General features: G+C 35.3%; 1 protein-coding gene across 1 annotated transcript in view; it reads right to left on the reverse strand.

The window, feature by feature from the left end:
* The window catches only part of Cad74A (cadherin 74A), a 162778-nt gene that overhangs the window by 45414 nt on the left and 96299 nt on the right, over nt 1-21065 (reverse strand). The window contains exons 4-6 of the mRNA XM_081728719.1: nt 18688-18912; nt 16511-16646; nt 2277-2974 (exon numbers count right to left, since the gene is read on the reverse strand). Coding sequence (XP_081584845.1) covers nt 2277-2974; nt 16511-16646; nt 18688-18912 — 1059 coding nt within the window. The remainder of the gene's footprint in view (nt 1-2276; nt 2975-16510; nt 16647-18687; nt 18913-21065) is intronic.

A 21065-nucleotide genomic window follows, 5' to 3' on the forward strand; every position in this document is an offset into this window, starting at 1 on the left:
TAGGTTTCTAAGTAAGTGTTGCCAATTATATGGGTGTAATGGTTAAGTTACCATTTTTATTTATGTTAGTAACTATGACCTATTTATTTTATTTGTTTGTATAGAAAAACTACATTACAGATCAACATCAACTTAGGACAGTGTAATATGTGTGGAAAGACGGCATCTAATCACATTTTACTGGTGGTACGGTTGAGTGGGATATACTTCAGAATTCCAATGAATTGAGGGTTAATCTTTTATACTTTCCATCCCGTTTATCCTTGGAATGGCGAAATTGTTTAATTTTTTTTTTCCGCGGAAAGATAGACAGTGTGAGGGACCTTCATTGGGCACTATAGAGGATGTCACCAGAAGCAGTGTTGCCAACCCAACATAAAGTTACAATTTTTCTATTAGCACAACGTCATAAGGATGTCAAATGTAAGCAAACAAGGTACCACTTCACAGTCAGTTTTCCAAACTAACATCACTATTACAAGGTATTATTACAAGGTATTCACTGCAGTTTTCTTCTTCTTTTTTTTTTAACTTCGCTATCTTCGAACACTGAACTTTGGCGAAGAGCACGATTTGCCATTGTTCCGATGTTGCTGCAGATTTCCACATACAGTTACAGAATAACAAACTGACAATTTCCTACCAAATATGCGTCTTTAGTCATTGTTGCAGGCTGCTGCTTATCAATTCTACGATTAAAAACACTTGATAACACCAGAGTTGCAGCAGCATAATTCTTTCCCATCACTATTGAAACTTGCCCCCTGCATGTTCTAATACCATAATTGTTTCAAAGGAAAATAAAATAAATAGGCAAAATACTGGAATGTAACAATTAGCGTATGTAGTGAATAGTACCTTAGTACTACTAAGGGGGATCTCTGAGGTCCACAACGCTTTCTTTATTTATAAATAGAAAAAAACAAAGCGTTGAAAAACTAAGCAAATATGTTTTATGATGAATGGGGTCAAGTCTGACAATATTATTTTTTTTTTTTTTTTTTTTAGATTTTTTTATCCAACTAGAAATGTTACAAACTGTAACAACAATAATTTGTGGACCTCCCCCTCCCCATATTGATGTTCCTAGGGTTAAGATTAGCATACTATGAACATCCGTACTGAAGGCCTCAAGATGTTTGTCTTTGCAAAAGTATATTGTACTTAGTCATTATCTGTGTAGTTAGTTCCCATCCAACCTATCTCTTTTCTAACTTTGCCAATGACAACACCATAATAATGCTGATACCAATTAGCAGAATTTGACGATCAAATTTTTTTATTTTTTTTATTTTCGAATGGACTTGAAATAAGATATTGAAGGCCAAAGTGAGTTTGTGAGATAGCTCTTCAAGTTTCTCACATCAACAATTATTAACAAACTAACGATTATACCTAATTCCTATACTCAGCAAGAATGCATCATATTGATGTCTTGAAAGACAAATATCTAGGGACGCTCTCGTATTCCATCTAATCCAGCAATCTAATAAATATAATTAATCAAAAATAATCGGTATTTTTCTTTTTATAAAGCGTTGATGAAGACTGGGAAATACGAGTTAACTTCTAGAATTGCAGTGGCTCAGGAAGTACTATTTTTTATTATAATTGTTGTTTCTTCACACTTTACAAAACCAAAATTCTTTGACTTATTTATAAGCAGTGTTTCGAAATGTAGCATATAGCATTATATGTCATGATCAAGTCAAAGTTATACAAGATGGTGTTCAGTACAAAAGTTTAAGAACGAAGAATAAGGTTTCCAAACAATTCCTAGGGATCCAGCAAAAATATATGTAAATTCTGCTAGCTGTACAAAGACTGGGGAAATGTTACTAATCACTGCTACTTTTCAAAACATCTTTGACAAGACTTTGGTTTGTAATTTTGAGGCACAAAATGAATCTTGATTAGTCGTTACTCTTAATTCTAACGCTTTTTTTCCAGTTTCACTTACAGTGTATACATTATTTATAATCGTTATAATCTGATGTATACTCGTAACAAAAGCTAAAACCTGAATGTATCAGATGTAAGGCGGGACTCAACCTAAACTTCTATTATATGTGTCATCGTGCCTTTTGCACAATACGAAATAAATATCTATTTTAGATACGTCAGGAGTTTTTGAGTTAATTGCTTTGTTTTAAAAATGTAATTTACTTGTCTTATGATCTACAAGTCATATTCATTGGATATTTAAGATTGAAATACATATAATTGGGAAATGGGGAAAATATATTGAAATGGGAAAAATATACATAATTACGTACCTTAATAAATAACTGGGGTTCAAAAATTGAGGAACCTTCCCTTAATGTTCTTCGATAATCCCTTTGCTCAAAGACAGGTCTATTGTCATTCACATCCTCAATTTCAATAACTACGCTCACTGTCGATATTCTACCTCCTCCATCAGTAGCTGTGTAAGTTAAAGAATATGATTTCTGCATTTCGTAATCTAAGCATGTGTCATGACCACATTCCGCAATAAACAGTTCTCCCGTACTTTTATCCACACGAAACTTTTCAGCACCAAAACCTTTGATAGCATATTCTATTCTTCCAAACGTATCACTATCGGGATCTGTAGCACGTAGCTCCGTTATTAGAGATCCCGGCTTTCCTGTTTCAGAAACTTTGAAATTATACGAAGAAGATTTGAATAACGGAGCATTATCATTTGCATCCACAAGATTCACTGTTATTCTAGATTTGCTGACAATCTGTTCATCAACAACTGCTGCCACGTCAAATATAAATTCTGTTAATTCAGCATTTTCATAATCAAGTTTTTCAGTGTTAGCAACTCTTATGATAACTGGCGTCCTTCCGATTGCAGATGCTGGATATACACTGAATACACCCTCCGAATTCTTCACGTCTATTAGCTTCAGAGAGTACTTTGCATTTTCACCTACGTCAGTGTCCTGAACAACCAGATTTAAACCAGGAAGAGGTGTGTCCTTACCTAGATAAAATAATTATAACATTAAGTATAATAATACAAAAAGCAGAGGACACTGACTACAAACTAGTGACTTTAATCACGTAATTTCTGAACAATGATATTACATATTCATATATATCTTTCCTAACGTAAATACGATATGATTATTTGACGGGGACAAATAGCTTAGGTGCTGACGACTCCATTAAAATCCCTAATCAGTTAATTAATCAATTTGTTTAATTATTTTCGTATGATTTTCCTAATTTTTACATATTATACTATTTATCGTTACAATCTGTATTAATGTGTCACCTTTTACTGTTTATATTTTACTTATTAAATTATTCTTGTGTTTCGAAATAGCAAGACTTAACAATTTATAATAAAATCAACAGATTCCTTTCATTGCACTCTTATGCCATCCTGAAAACATGACTTCCAAAGCGTTACTCAAATCTTAAAACGTAAGTTTCATTTCATACTTACATATTACTTTTCAAGAGAATTATTTTTAGAGATTACTTAATTCCAATACACATATTTTATATTCCATTAACATTCATTTGTGTGATTTATTATATGTGGAATACCATTTTTAAAGTTATTCCCATTTTATATGTACAAGACGTAAATCGTAAAAGGAATATTTAAAAGTTATAAAATATAAAAATTAAAACATAAGTATCTGTTTTCCGCATAGATTCTCTTTGCAGTAGATGTTTTCCAACTAAGTAAATATTATTGTCAAGTTATTATTGCCAGTTATTGGGGAATGTTATTGCCAGTTATTAAAAAATACCTAGTAATTAGTTGGTCATCATCTATAACAGTTATTAAAGAATTATTCAACAATAAGAGCGAGAAAGACGAAGAGAAAACAGCAATCCTATCACATAAACATAGGACCAAATAATTCTCATCTAATATGTGACTCTATAACAAGTACGAATGACAAAATTCTAACGGCAAACAAGATATAAAAATTGCTCACAACGTTCCCAAATCCCCTTGCTTATATGCTTATATTAAAAATTACGCAATGAAGATTTTTAACCCATATGTTATATAATTTAATCTTAAAACAATTATATATATATTTACACTTTACGTTTATCTTTGTTTGTTCCCTGATGCATCCCGCTTCGTCTAAAAGTAGCTTCAACACATACATACTGGAATAGGAATAGACCGAGATGGTTCGTTCTTATATGTCAGTGATTGAAATAACGCATCTCTAAATCCTGTGTCTTTTGCAAGTATGTGTGAATAGTATAGGAAAGGGGGGCAAGGGTACGCAAATTTTAATTAAACTTATATATTTTGGTAAAAAATAGTTACAACGGAAAACTTTTACATGGAACACAAAGCTTGAACTCTCCTTTACGAAATGTGAACTCAACTTTTATATACCTCTATTCTTAGAGGAAGTAGAACTGATAGAATGAAAACATTCAAATTCGTACTCTTGCCCCTATATGTGGGGCAAGAGTACGAAATCAAAGGGACAAGAGTACGCACCCAAAAGAGCATTAACGACCGTTCATGGCATCATGCGCACTTGATCCAGTCTTCTATTGGTGGATCACTGTAGATGATATTGCATAATGGACACTCGTACACTACTTCCTCACTGACCTGAGGAGTTGTAGCTACAACTTCGGTTGTAGCTTTCCTAGTGCAAGATGAGGTTTGCCTTTGCTCTTTGGAGGGCGCCGTTTCGAAAGTAAGTTCTGCTTGAAAGGAGAGGATGTCAGAATCTCTGATTGACTTCGAGAAGATCAAGATCTACTGGTTGAGTGCTTGGTAGCAGTTGGAGGAGGACTGACAACCACCAAAGGAATGCATGGTGTAAATGGTCCACATGGGTCCCTGCTTACCTCCAGTTAAGATCTAGTTTATTGGTTGAAAGTTTGGTAACCGATGAACTAGCAGTCAGCAGAGAAGTGTTTGATGTGGATAATCCGCATGAGCTCCTGCTTGCTTCTAGTGAGAATCCAGTGTTACTGGTTGAAGGTTAGGTAACAGATGAATGAGAACGAGCAACCGGCAGAAGAGTATTTGAAGTGGACAGTCCGCATGAGCTCTTGCTTGTTTCTAGTGAGGATCTAGCGTTACTGGTTGAAGGTCTGGTAACAGATGAATGACAACGAGCAACCGGCAGAAGAGTGTTTGAAGTGGACAGTCAGCATGAGCTCTTGCTTGTAGGGATGCATTCGAGTCGAGTCGAGTCGAGATTTAAACCTGTCTCGACTCGACTCGAGAAAGTGTTGTCTCGACTCGTGTCTCGACTCGAAAATATGTTTCTGTCTCGACTCGTGTCTCGACTCGACAGTCTCTGTCTCGACTCGTGTCTCGACTCGACAGTCTCTGTCTCGACTCGACTCGAATTCGAGTCGAGACGTCTCGAAATTCGAGTCGAGACAAAATGTACGAGTTAAAATATACGCACACATCAGCCAGACCATCATGACTACCTACCTAATTGTCAGTAAGTCGACTTTTGGCATGGATAAAAACGGCGACACGTCTTGGCATACACGCAATGATCCTTGATAGGTCGCTGGAGAGAGCTGGCACCACATGTGCTCACTCAGGTCACCTAATTCCCGTAAATTCCGGGAAGGGGGGCGATGTGCTCTGACGTCACGTTCAATCACATCCCACAAGGGACATCACTCAAATGTCCGGCTCCAATTTCAATGAAACTTTTTTTGCTGATAGAAGGCATGTATGCATCATTACTTGTGATGACAAATTTTTGCCATGGTGAATGTTTTCTATTTTTTTTAATAACTTTTAAGAGTTGTGATGTGGTTATTAGAGATTACTACGGAAGTCCCTTACTACCCTTTGTAAACGGAGCGTTAATGAAGAAAAGTGAAGAAAAACCATGTGCATACATATAAGTCCTGGGGGGAAGTCGTATGGTAGATATGACCTTGATGGCAGCCATCTTGAAATCCACCATTTTGAATTAAGGTCAAGTTTTCAAAATGGGAATAGGGTAATATGATACATAATTTCGGGCTAGAATTTAATTAGAAAAATAATGGTGAGGTTAGTTTTAAGATACACCCATTTGGGGGAAAGTTACAGGCATATTGATTGTTTTTACTTACTGTGTGCGTAAGTCACTTCTTACTTTCGTCTTAAGACCTGTAAATCGATCGCAACGGCAGAGCCCGGTTTCGCACTAGTGTTTAGAAATCTTTAAACTCACTTGAGGCAATATTTGTGGATTATTGTATTGTATTTTGCCTTTAATTAAATTTGAACCCACTTCATGATCTTGTGTAAAGTATCACTAAAAGAGAATTTCTGCTTTTATGGAGGACGTAAGCATGGCAATTATAAAAGGTGAGTAAGGTGCGTATGTATTTATAAGAAAGTCTTTTGAGGTTCCGCCAACCTATTCTTTAGTTTTTTTTAAATACTCATATCTCATAAATAAAAGAGCTATTATAAAATCTCTTACCACTATTCTTTAATACTTATAAAATTTTATTTATTGTAAAAGCACTGGCGAGATATTTCTTAACGCCCACTAAAATTATGGTGGAGCTCCTTCGTGGCTAACGGTTAGCATACTTCCCTTTGGCGTGGGAAACTTTGGCTTGATTCCCGGTGGGAGTTCATGTGGTTCGGATTTCACGTTAATCAGTAGGTCCACGTCTCACATAGCCTCGCTGCTGAACGGGACGTTAAACTCAGAATCAATTCAACTCAAAATTATGGTTTTGACTTTATTATGATGTCATTAGTTTAAACGCCCAACTGCCCAGTAATTATAAACATTGACTACATTATAAAATTGTAATTTGTGACGACTAAAATATCAGAAATTAAAGATTATTCTTTGGATTTTGGAACATTTTGAAAAACGTGAAAAACTGGTACTGCACCGATACAACACAAATTGTCATTTTGGATTTGTCATAACATGTCTTACATAGCTTTGGTTCGATTCTCAACACGGACTGCAACTACCCGTTAAATTGTGCATCCGAAAGGCACTCTTTGTTAAACCTCGCTTATCACCGCTCATTTTAATAATATATATAACTTCACCGCGAAGCAAATGTTGCATTTCTCTTTTTCATCCTAACACAAAACAAAACTAACCACAGCTGTGACACGAAGGAGCTATTTCGAAAAGAAACAAGCTGTGCTTCATAGAGATGTGTACCAAATGATAGAAGTATAAAATATTGTTTTCTTTCCTGTTTATTGATATCAGTTGGTGTTCTTAATGAGTTTACTCATTAGTTTAGAAAGAGTATATATGGAATTTGGACATATGTTGTACGTATTCTCCTGAGAAATTGACGAGACCAGAAAAGTTATAAGGACAGATGGAATAGGTTTAAGCGCATCTACGTGACTTTATCAAATATTTATTCTCCGTAATGGTACCACGCGGAAAACTTGGTATAGGCCTACTTTTATCTTTACCTCCCTCTGTTAGCTGTTTCGTATCATATATGTCGGATGGTTTTGATATTTCTTCTGATCATTAAAACAACAATGGTACCTGTGTGCGTGCAGAAATGCAAAAGCACAAGGTAACTTCCTATTTGTTTTGGAAACAACAAACCCATTTCACGTGTGCGAGAGAAATTGAGCACAGCGAGATCGGGTGTTTACTCACGGTCAGTTCGCAGCAGGAGTCCATGGTAAAAGATTTGGCTATCTCGAAAACCTCGCAAAACCTTACAAATACAAAAGACTGCGCTTCAAAGAAAGTTTAGACACAGATGTTTCAATTTTCTTTTAGCATCTTTCTTCAGCAAAAGAGTCGGTTCATTGTATTCGAAAAAGGGAAGGGAGAAAGGGTGAATTTATATTTTATGTGGGGGGTAACGTTGTAAGTAGTATAAACAATACATACCTCTTCCGACTCTGTACTGAAGCACTTCCTTTAGCGGTATATCACTAGATCTATCCTGACCCTCATCCCACCTCAAGTTGTAAAGTAGAAAGGGACAGAAGTATTCAACAAGACTGCGCACTTGAGTTTCAGTTCACAATACGAAAACCAGTGAGCAAGTAAACAGTCTTTTGTAGGATCGTGTTTTACTTCTTGAATTTATTTTTGAACATTTCTGTGAATTCAACAACAGAACGCAGTAGAAATACGGACTAGTTTTTACTCCAACCATTGCTTTCGCTCCAACCCAGGGATGCCACATTTATGATTTCGTACTAGATTTAGTGATTTTACTATTGAACTAGTGATCTAGTACGTACTTTGGGTAAATAGGCACATTCTAGTGATTTTTTTGCATTTTTTCTGATGCATACAAATGAGAAGGAAATGGTTCTTAAAATAAAAGGAAGAAGTATATTGCAGTTCAAAACAAATGTAGAAACCTTAAATTATTTTTTCTTTTCCCTCTGACTGAATGAAACCCCTGCTGTGTAACGACCTTAGGTAAACAACGGCTATCTTTGGTCCGCTACCTCCTTTTGTTAGCCGATATGAGATGGGTTACTTCTTTTTTCTGGAAGAAAGTGAAGAAATAATTATCCAGTACTTTACGTTTTGTCAGGCACACAGGCGCAGTCTGTACTTGTTTCCTAACGAATTTTAGCAACATAACATAAATGAAACATATGTACCAGAAAATAGAGGCAGTACAAACGGAAATTTTCATCTGTGACACATTTGATGAGAAATATAGTTAGATGTCACGTGCAAGCAATCTAAACATGTCCTATCCTGTAATTCTATTCGTATGTTTATGTAGGTGAGACTGAGAAATCAAGAAACAATAATAACTGGTTTTCTTCCAGGGGAAAAATCTAAATGTGAAGGGGTGTTACACTGGGACTTTAATTGCGTCCTTTGTACAAGATTAACAAGTAATAGCATTTTTTTAATTTATTTTAGTTCTTGGGGAGTGGAAGATGGAAGCGAACCCTCGTAAGGACCTCTGCAAGGAAACATGAATACTATCCGCCACTGTTTGTTACATTACACAAAATAGTTTTATATATATATATATATATATATATATATATATATATATTGAGTTTTAGTCAGGGTTTTCATTCTGCAGGAGAGGGGGGATAGTAATACCTGACGAACATTTTCTATTCTCAGAGTGTTGCAATGATAGCATTTCCTCCATTATAACTTGGCCAAGCTAGTTGCATTATATGTAAGGATTAAGTTAGCCTAAAAAGCTTAAATTTCTATGGCTGGTTTACTCTGTACCCATGTTTCTCATTTTCGGTCTGTGTCCGGAAATTTTCGATGGCTTTCAAGTAGGAAAATAAGTGTATCAAAGGCATATATATTATATCTATGGTTATATGAGGCATGGATCTACAGTTTAAAGTGGGATACCGGTAACAATTTCATGAGCTTCCACCGTAAATCGAACCAGAGTCTCCCGCGATCAAGGCGTATGTGTTAACCATACAGCCACGAGGAAATTCACATAAGCACACACACATATATATTGTTGAGTTGATTTTGACTTTACCGTCTCTTTCAACAGCGAGGATATATGAAATGTAGACCTACTGATTAACGTGGAATCCGAACTACATGAGCTCGCGCCGGGAATTGAACCCGAGTCTTCCGCGGCAAAGACGCGTACACTAGCCGCGGAGTTCACACACACACACAGAATCAGTCCTCACACACCAAGGGGGAGAGCTGTGCCACTGAGTCACAGCGGCCACGGGGCTAGGTCGAGTCCACTTTACGTTCATAGTTTCTTAGTACATAAATGTTACGATTATGAAATAGATTTTCCTTAATGAGCTGCATAAAAACAAAAGCTTTCGAAATGCATTAAACAATTAGCTCGATTTGAGTGTGAACTTAAAGTTATATCAGAGTGTAAATACGGATACGCACCAAAGCTCGAAAACTTAATACACTATTTCTCCTATATAGTCAGCATGTATCAAGCAGTCGTTCAGCTTTCATTTGAGAGGATGGAAATCGAAGGCCCCTGAACAACTATGTTACTAATGTGCGGAATGTATTTATCTTACAGTGAACTGCTGTGATGCCAAGTGGCCTAACTCCAAAATTGAAATTTTCCAGGAGTGAAAGTTGAAGTTCAATATCTCATGAACAATCCATATTTCTTTTATGTTGGGAACCAAAACCATAACTACTGTATGTAGTTCATTGTTTTATAACTTAGTGTTTACAAAAATCCTTTTAAAAAATACCTATTCATAGAAGTGAATGGTACTTATCTGTACTAGTTCTAGGCATCCAAGCAGTCCATTTATTGTAATACTAGCTTAATATACCCATTCTTCGCATGGGGACTGTATTTGGAAGTCAACACCTGTGGAAGTATCACCATTCATTTCAGTGACCGCGAAAACTATGGATTTGACACTAGTATCAATCAATATGGGCTATTTATACATGTCTCGGTATTCCTCACCCGCTGACACCCGGCCCGCACACAGTAGTAGCTGAATTTGCAAGTCATCGCTGATGGAAGTGTCACCATTATTCTCAGCGACTGTAAAAACTATGGATTTGACACTAATGTCTATCAATTTGGATTACTTTTACTACATCTCTCGCTAAACGCCCCCCAGAGACCCCCTGGTTCCAATTTTGACAAAAACGCTTCGCCCTAGACTGGGACCTGGACCAAGGTATCCGTGACCAAAATTTGGTAACTCTCGGTCAACTTGTCTGGTCCCCAGGTCGGTTCCAGTAAACGTCCCCCCCCCGAGACCCCCCTGGTTCGAAATTTAAAAAAACGCTTCGTCTTGATCTGGGGCCTGGACTAAGGTACCCGTGAACAAATTTTGGGAACTCTCGGTCCACTCGTCTGGTCCCCAGGTCGCACACAGACAGACAGACAAACGCACAAACACACAAACAAACTCTTTATTTTATTTATATTAGATAAGATATACTATGTAAAATAGTCTCGTATTATAATATGTGATTTACAACAAATGTTACATTATATATTATCCGTAGCTCGTGATATGCTGCAACATATTAAAGCCTGAGAATAGTTGGGCAAGCGAATAATCCAGAAGTTACGTAACCCTATTGCGTTCATGGGAACGAAAACACAATAATTATAACTATGCTAAATTACTATAGACTAACAACTGCTCATTCAGAGAATTTATGAAGTTCACTTTATCGCAACAGTTTTATACAAACTAGATTTAGACTACGGATAATAGTTTTATACAAACTAGATAATCAATTATTATTATTATTATCATTATATTTGCAGTACAACCAAATAAATCGACATTAACTATTAGTTCTAATTAACTGAATTGAGCTGAAAATTAAATCTTGGTCTTTAAAGATTAACAATTAATTTTATGCGTTCTGTACCTTTCTGAAGGAATAAAAGCTGGAATTGGTATCAAGGCTGTTTCTGAGTGAATACTTTCTTCAAAATAATATTAAAAATTATAGAAAGATTTTCGAGACATTCGAGTCGAGTCGAGATTTTTAAGAGCCGTCTCGACTCGACTCGTGTCTCGACTCGAAAATTCGAGTCGAGAAATGCGTTTGTCTCGACTCGTCTCGAATTTTACAAAGTGTGCCTCGACTCGAATCTCGACTCGAATTCGAGTCGAGTCGAGTCGAGATTCGAGACATGTCTCGACTCGAGCGCATCCCTACTTGCTTGCTTCTAGTGATGATCTAGCGTTACTGTTTAAAGGTTTGGTAACAGATGAAGGAGGACGAGCAACTGGCAAAGGAGTGTTTGATCTGGATGCACCGCATGGGTCCCTTTTTACTTCCAGTGAATCATCTGATGAACGATTTTGGACTCTATTCAGGTCTGATGCTTGATTTTTTGCTTCAGGAATGCTTTCGTCTTCAGACCTGGCTTCTACATTTAAGTCTATCACATCCACAATAGAAGGAAGAAAATCATCTTCAGTGAACACATCTGGATTCAGTAGGACAATTCCAGATTCCTGAAGGGTGGATACCAATGGTTGCAGCGTTGTAGTCATCATCATCATAGGTATTCTGTCTTTATTAGCAGGTCACTTGCCGCAGCTGAGAAGCTTCCATGCTCCACGGTCCTCCGCTAACTTCTTCGTCTTCGCGTATGATCTTTCTGTTTTTATATCATCCATTAATTGTAGTCTCCTTCGCCCCCTCCCTCTCTTTCCCACCACCATACCCTCTAGGACGTCCCTCATGATACAATATCTTCTTAGGCAATGTCCCAACCAGTTTCTCTTCCTCTTCCTAATAATATCTAAAAGTGTTCTTTTCTCACCCACCATTTCTAACACTCTCTCATACGTTTTCCGCTCGACCCAACTAATTCTTTCCATTCTTCTCCACACCCGCATTTCGAAGGCTTCCAGTCGATTTTCATCACCTTTACGTAATGTCCACGTTTCCGCTCCATACAGTACAACACTCCACACGAAGCATTTTATGAGTCTTTTTTGTAGTAAGCCTCAGTAAACAAACTCGCAACTTGGAATTATGTGGGATGGATGATTCCTCATCCATTTATCACACACAGTTGAATACCAGGATTTAATCGGGTCAAAAAAAGGAGCGATCAAATAGTTTCAAATTATGACTGGGATTTGGTGGTAAACTCAATATCACTATCCTATTTTGCCTGCAGAAATCAATCGCTTGGATTGAAATGTGACAGGTCTGATTGTCAACAAGTAAAAATACCTTTTTCGAAACCGAATTTGATCGCACATGTTGGTGTAAATAATATAACCATTCTACGAAAAGTTGTGAGTTGATGAACCAGAATTAGATATTCCCACAGAACCTGGCGGCGAGCCATCGAATAATTCTTGTTTCATTTGTTTTGTGGGAAATATCTGGGGAATAAAGGAACCAGATGCACTCACCATGAAACAGCTGTTATGTTAACTCCAAAATCACTAGATACAGTTTTATTCACAACTGATTTTTAGTTGACTTTTAGAACTTTATGAGAAACCGTATTTATTCCAGTTTCGTACATGTTGTAGATATCCCGTGGAGAAAAGCCGTTTTGTCTTACAAGATCTTTTAGACAATTAAAAAACATTCAACTTGTGGCTTGCAAAAACCACGAGCTCTCCCCAGACCAGTCTTTGAAGGCTGTTGCAAACCAATTGTTAAATGTCTACGACGGAAAGACTCTGTCCAATCTATTTCTGCCATTCGATTCACACGACTAAAGGATATGGGGCACCTAGTTACGTTCAGCAAAATTGTATGCCATTCTTCTTAGATCTTTTAAAGTTAATTCATAGAAGAATTGATCCAGTAATGTGATATATTACACTAATTCGTTCTCCATTTCTTCGGTAAATAGGCCTACTGGCTTTATTGTACCTAAAGACGTTGCAGATTCTCATTCAAGAAAAGAAAAGAAAAATCCTTAATTCTCCTTATATCAGTAATGGAAATGCATAGGATACAAAAACAAATCAGATAATATTTAGACCCTTTATAAAAATATATTTCCAGCTTATTCCACCAGTTACAGAATGCTTGTCACCTACAAGGGTAACTTGAAAACTTCTCGACCTATCCTTGATGAAGCTACATATTGTCAAATGTTAGGTTAGGTTAGCTTCATATATCTTTATAGAATCCCATACCAATCATTGGACTGATACCGCCTTATGCAGAGTCGTTTTAACGTATGATTACTAAAGAACTGACCACTACAGGAAACATACGGTAGTCGAACTTTTTAGTATGGCACTAATCACGCTTCAGAACGACTCTGCATAAGGCCCATTGAAATTTATTACTGAAGACTACTGACATTTAAGATAAAAGAGGACAAAGCGTAGTATTTCTGAAACCTGAATAAAATAAGCAAGCATAACGTTATTCAATAACTGCAAATGTCACTATCTCACACGTTTATCTGTTTCGAAAACTCAAACACCACCTTAGATATTGTTATGTAAGGAATAGTATTTAGAACAAAAATTTATCCCTCGTACATAAGAAAATATCAGGATTCTTCAGAATTCTTAACGTTAGAGGCTACATATGGGAACCAGTATTCGTAAAGTTTGCCGTCACTCTCTATTACAACGGAATCTACATTGTTTTTTGATTGTTAGTTCTGAATCAAATTGGATTCTTTTTCATAGAACAGAAGGGGCAAGAGTACGCACGCGTACCCTTGCCCCGAAGGTATCTGCGTACCGTTGCCCCCTCACTACACAATTGACTTTCCCATGATGTTGTACAGTCAACTGTTGGAAGAAAGTCAATTTACTCCATCCTGTCAAACAATGGATATGTTAGAAACTAACGCTTTATAGTACTTTGAAATCGTTATAAAATTGTGTAAGTTATTCATTAACTACTTATGTCCCAATATTATATCAAACTATTAGAAAAACATAAATAATTACCTAGATAGCTTGTAGTTTGCCACAGCACACTCAAACTTGTTTAGGTTCTAGACGCTATTAACATCAAACTCCACGTGACGCATTATTGCCATACGCGAATATATTCACCTGATTTTAGGGAATCGTATCCTTACCCCCCACGTACTCTTGCCCCCCTCTACTCTACTTCACTTTTAGGAAAATTATACCTATTTGAATTATTTTGTAAATACAGGATCTTAAAGAAAGAATGGTAGGGTTTCGCGAAGCTGCTATGCAGGAATGATGACACTCGGATACTTGCATGATACACTCCTTTGTTTGACAACTCAAATAGTTTGTTATCATGTCATGAACGGTTTGCAGAGAGAGCAGGTAGCGTCACGCTGTGATGATTTTCAAAGCGAGTGGAAGCGCAAGCTGAAACATGAACAGAACATTATGTGACGAGTATGAAATAGCCAGGGAAGCTTCAATATTTTGATCCATTAATATGAGTGAATTAAGTAGCAACTTCATGTGATGCTACGTGACATTTACTGTGCTGGAAGTGTGGTCGTGAGCAAGAATAAGGACAATTATACCTGGGAACACAAACCAGTGATTACAATCCAAAGAAATTTTAGACCCCAGTGTCAGAAACCACCACCACATGCATACAACATACAGCGCCGGTACAAACAATTCGAGGAAACAAGTAGAGTGTCAAAACAACATTCTACCGACAGATCGCGTACTTCAGAGGAAACTGTGGAAAGTATAACATAGTGTTGTGTGTGTAGTCCACTGAAGTCAGTTGCATGCCGTAGTTATCCAGTTAGGTTTTCCTGTCTAGGACATGATTCACAACAAGTTACGATTGCATACGTATAAAATCCAACTCTTGCAGGAAATAAAATCAGAAGGCAAACTGCATGTGACATGAACATGCTTCAGAGAACTGATGCCGATGATCAATTTTTATCTCCTATCCTGTTCTCTAATGAAGCTATCTTCCATGTCAAGGGGTGTGTTAATAGGCAACACTGTCGCATACGAAGTCTCAACAACCATCTCATAGAAGAACTAATTAGAGACTCAAGGTCAACGTCTGGTGTGGACTGACGAAGGATCAAATTATTGGATCATTCTTCTTCGCCGAACAAGCTGTCAAATCAAATTCCTATCTCCATATGTTGAAACTGTTTATTTTCCTATTAACCAATGCCATGGGAATGCCTTTCTTCTAAAATATTTTCCAGAACGATAGAACACCACCACCACTACCCTTCACTTTGTTGTTATTGTTTCACGTGGTTTGGTTGTTCGTTTTTGAGACAAACCGGACGTCAGGGATTTATTCCTTGGCCCCCAAAAAATCTCGATCTCACATCGCGTTTTTTTCTTGTGGTATTTTATCAAAATTGTGTACCACGTTAAAATCAATAACGTGAACAGCCTGAAAGCAAGAATCAACGAAGCAATTGTCACTGTTACGCCAGACATGCTCGACAGGGTCTGGTGTGGGTCGCCTGTCATGAAACATACTGACACGAAAACGCACTTCAACATATTTTTTGTCACAGTACAGTATATTCTGGGAGCACTACTTTTATTATTGCATTAAATAAACTATTTAGATTGTCAAATAAAATTGTGTATTATTCAACTACTCAAGTGTCATCATTCCTGCACAGCAGCTTCACGAATCCCATCATCCTTTCTCCAGGACCCTGTATAGTGACTTCATATACCTTACATACTAGAATGTTATAAGCAAAGTGTAGCAATTTTCAGACAATTCGTTTAATCAGTAGTAATTAGGGAAATTTCCGCTCACAAATTCAGAACCATCGCCGTGTTGTACTTTATTTCTTTGGCGTGTGTTAACGATTGTGTCTAAACATAAGACTTCATAACTATACTGTCTTCTATTATGCCATGTCATATCATATCTTGAGCCCCTTGGTTTATAGATCTTTCACAATTTGAATCCAAAGCCAGAGATAGTAGAGAAAGGAATTGTCATATAAGAAGTTATTATTTTTCAAAAAAAAAAAAATCAAATTAAGAATTGTATCCTTACTAAATTCACATTTAAATTATATTCCCCAATGATTGAGTAATGTATACTAAACGACAAGTTTTCCTTACGAAAGAGATTAAAATTATTTTAATGCTTTTCATGTACCTGTATACACTACTTATAAAAATTTTTAAACTTACCGATATCTTCCGAAACATTTATATGATAATTGTCTTGACTGAAAACAGGTATTTGATCGTCCATATCAGTGACGACAATTGTGATTGTTGTAGTGGATTCTGAGCCATATAACTCACTATTAATCATTTCGGTGGCCTAGAAAATAATAATCAGGTTTATTATTGTTATTAATGGAAGGTTAAATATCGAGAATAAGAGAAAAGGAATATCATCATAAAGATCAAATTGTCAGTAGAAATTTACAAAATATAGCTTTGATCATTTTTTTTTCATACTCAAATTTGCCAGATATTTAAGATTTACATTTTTTCAAAATTTCTACATATTATCGAATTTTTTTAATTTTAATAATGTGTCGAACGAATATGTATAGTTCTTTTTAAGAAATTCACTTTTTTATATCTAATATTTAAGTGGAATTTTGGCCGTGATGTATTGACTACTATATGAAAGTTAGACTCTTATAAAACATTGTTTCGTCCTACATTATTTCAAATGTTGTAAGACGATCTTACCGCAATATATCCTCTGCAAATGCGTTTTTTTATTTTTTATTTTATTTATGTATTTTTTTATAGCTTACCCGCTGGTCTAATGGCAAAGTGTGCCCTTAGTCCTATTCCAGACGAGAAAGCATTGAACACATTATGGTGGTTCTGATTTCACTTTATACCGCGTGTCCATGTCTCATATGGCATCGAAGTTGAAAAGGGACGCTAAATTTCAAAAAACAACTTTTTTTTCTTTTATTTTAAGTTTTCGGGTGGAAGTCATCAACCTCGGTGGGATTGTTTTGAAAGTTTCAGCGAGAGAAGTTGACACGCTACAGAGCAAAGCGTAAATTGAACAGATTGATTCTGAGTTGCATTATGCGAATCAGGGGATGAAGTAAAGTGTAATTATATTTTCTTTTAAATTTAATACGTAATGTTTAATTTTTTCTCTCTTTTTTTTCTTGCTTCCTTTTCTTTTTCTTTTTCTATTTTCTGTAATACTTTATATACAAGTTGTTCTATTCTCCCCAATAATCTCCATATATATATATAAAATTAACTTTCAAATTCAGCACCACAAAAGCAATCTCTTCCCTCCTTGCTGCTGCCGTATATTTTGAGCTATAGAAACTACATGTTAAAATTGAAAGCCCAAAGTAACGTTGTATATTGGTTAATACATATTAAGCACAATTAACCACTGCTAAAAGAGAAATATCTTTCCTTAGCTGGTTTACTGAAAATTAAATTCATTGCTTAAAAATTAAAGAAAACTAATGGTACTTCAACAACTTGACACTTGTGTTCTACGCATAAATTTTGTGATAATGAAGCTCAATTCATCAATTCAACCAACGATAATTATCAATTACGTAAAGAAAACTAAATTATTCAAATAATTTATATGATATTACTGAGTTTCTAAGTGATTTCTTAAATTAATCTAGGTACTATATAATAATTCTTCTAAGGCATTCTACTTCATAATGATATAATATTTAAGGGAAAGTAAAGAGATGTTCTTTGTTATCAGAATCTACATTATTTCCCAGGCTAGATTTATTAACTCCCATTGAAACAAATTTATATAACAGAATTTTACATGTATCTACATACGTTTAAATTCAGTCAAATTTTGTCATTATCGGCCTAGTTAGAGGTTCAATAAAAAAAATTTAGAAATGTGTGTAAAGAATAAAATTCTTTTCTGGCAAATTTTTAACTTTTTGTTTATTTACTGACTGAAAGAATAGTTTCAAACTTTATTTACTGACTGAAAGAATAGTTTCAAACTTTTTTACTTTTCTCGGCCAAAAATACGCTATATATCTTTTATACTACTGTATGACATCTTATTATGATTGTATTTGACAAACTATTACAATATTTTATTATTAGTTTGTATGCTCACTGTTCTCCTTATTCTTAGAACATTGACACGATGATGAAATGAAGTATAATATATTATTAAGATTAAAAAAAAAAAAAAAGCTTTTAACATTTTAGCAGTTGCTAATATATATGTCAATATAAATTTACGTTGTGAAATTCTGAGACAAAATCAATGCAGTATTTGGCTCATAAATATTTAAAAATAATAAAGGGAGTACGCAAGAGACCAAGTCTTCGTATATTTAGATATTAATATGAACACTTACAGTTATTTAAAAAGAGCTATTTACCTTTACTTGAAAAGTATATATTCCACCATTTTGAAGTATTTTGGGGTTTTCCCTGTCCAGTGGATTACTAGTTGTCTTTAAAACAGCAGAAACGACGCCCTGTGAAGTGACATTTACTTGTTCCAGCTGAAAATATTCTTCTTCATCTTCTTCCAAGGACAAAACTATTGATCTTGGTTCTCCTGTGTCGCCATCTCTTGCGTTTATAGTTAAAATGGTTGTATCCTAAAGAATAGAAAAGAATAAGTCATTCACTCTACGTCATCACATAAAAATACATACCTTGCTCAAACTCTATACAACCAAATGATGACAAAGTTCAATGAATTTGAATTGTAAACAATATTATTTATTTATAATATAAAAACAGATTATAAGACTAACTGTCATGGAAAGAAACAGATTGAACAAACGATAAGGAACCTTAAATATGAATTACAGAATATTTCTAAAGTAGTGTTAATTCTTTTCATTACACAGGACTAGCATAAATGATTCACTCTCTTTCAAGAGGCTATATCTTCAAAAGTACTATACATACAAGATCTTTCATGTGTATACTTGCAATACTATAGCCTTTTCAAAACGAATGACTCATTTGTGCTAACCCTGTACTTCGAATTGCACAATATTTTTGTTTTCTGTCAACTTCTTAAAGTTGCGAGTATCTTTTCTTTTATTTAACTAAAAATTAACAATCAATCAGAACTGTATTATTCACCTCATATCTCTTAAAAAAAAAAAGAAAAGAAAGCTATAATTTTAATATATAGTCGTAATTTAGTAAGTGTAAATTTAATATATTATTAGAATCCTATTTATAGAATTGATGTTGTCATAGTTCTTGTTTATCATGGGAAAAAAAGGAAAAGAAAAGAAAAAAATATGAATTAGAATAATGCTGAAATGGTACAGTTATGGAATGCTTGCCTCTGAAAAGAAGGATAGTGTGTTCCTTCAAGATGAATCTACCTAGGTACCTTGGTTTTCTGGTGATTATGAATTTCCCATCACCAACTAAGTATGATTATCTCATAATTCATTAATAAGAGTTTTTCATAAAATTTCATTAACCTACAAAGGCTACAATATTCTCAAGAACCAGTTCGATAAAAATAAAGTTAAATTTTATGTTCATTGTTATAGGACAAACTACGTATTTTACAGTGCTTTAATTTATTTTATTTACGAGAATATATTTTCATCCAAAAAATCATTGAATTTTTATTATTGAAACGGTTGTATTTCAATATTCAGGCAGCTCAGAATAATCCTTCGAATTAGGCAGTGAAATTAGGACAAGTCTCAGTTTCTGATCCTGATGAAATAAAAGTTACATTCTTGAGATTTTCATTTCCCAACTTTATGGTGAATTAAACAGTATGGATTCAGATTAATTGTTTATTAGTCAGAAAATACTGGGTACAACTCAAAGATTGAGGAACAATCATGGGCGCAGCTAATTCAGCCATGATAAGAGAGAGGCATAAAGACAAGAAATGAATTAATATTTGGTCTATATATATATATATATATATATGTATTGAACTAGTGTACCCTTTTCAAATACTGATCTTGCATATCTGTAGCATTCTTCATTATATTTTATATTTAAAGAAGAAGGCGACAGAAATGAAAGATCAGCATCTGAAAAGGGTACACTGATTCCAATTAAACTACGTTTGTTCAATTTTTATTTTATTCTAAACACTTCTGTCAACCGGCATTTACAAATTTGAAAAAATGAAAAAAGATAAAAAGACCCAGACACATTTTACTGAAACTCAACAAAACTGAATATTTCCTCACTTTGCGATATTCATAAATTGAAGAAGGCGTCAAATAGCTTCATTCGTCTATGGCTTAGGAGCTCCTTCTTGGCTAAGCGGTTAGCGTACGCGCCTTTGGCGTGGGAGACCCGGGTTTGATTCCCGACGGGAGTTCATATGGTTCGAATTCCACGTTAATCAGTAGGTTCTGTCTCATATAGCCTCGCTGCTGAAAGGAACGTTAAACTCAAAATCAACTCAACTCAACTCGTCTATGGCTTAATTGCTCACCTTTAATTTTCTTGCCTTCAGGTGTGTTTTCTTCCCGTAGGAAACTAGGAACTTTATACAATTAATTTTTAAATATTATCATGCATAGTATTTCATTCTTTAGTAAGATTTACAGTACTGTAGGTTCGACTTGCTAGTTAATTTTCTCATTAACCACTTTGCTTTTTTACTTCTTTTACTTCAGGATTATGTTGGGATGTAGATAGTCCACGTAGTTTCAACCTTGACCACTTGTAGTCGCCATCGACGAAGTTTACAATACAGCATAGACGGTTGATGGATGCTAATTTTTCTGGCTTTATTTGCTGTTTTGTTTCA

The sequence above is a fragment of the Thermobia domestica genome, chromosome 10 (assembly GCF_964235325.1).
Source record: "Thermobia domestica chromosome 10, izTheDome1.hap1.1, whole genome shotgun sequence".
Taxonomy (NCBI): Eukaryota; Metazoa; Arthropoda; class Insecta; order Zygentoma; family Lepismatidae; genus Thermobia; species Thermobia domestica.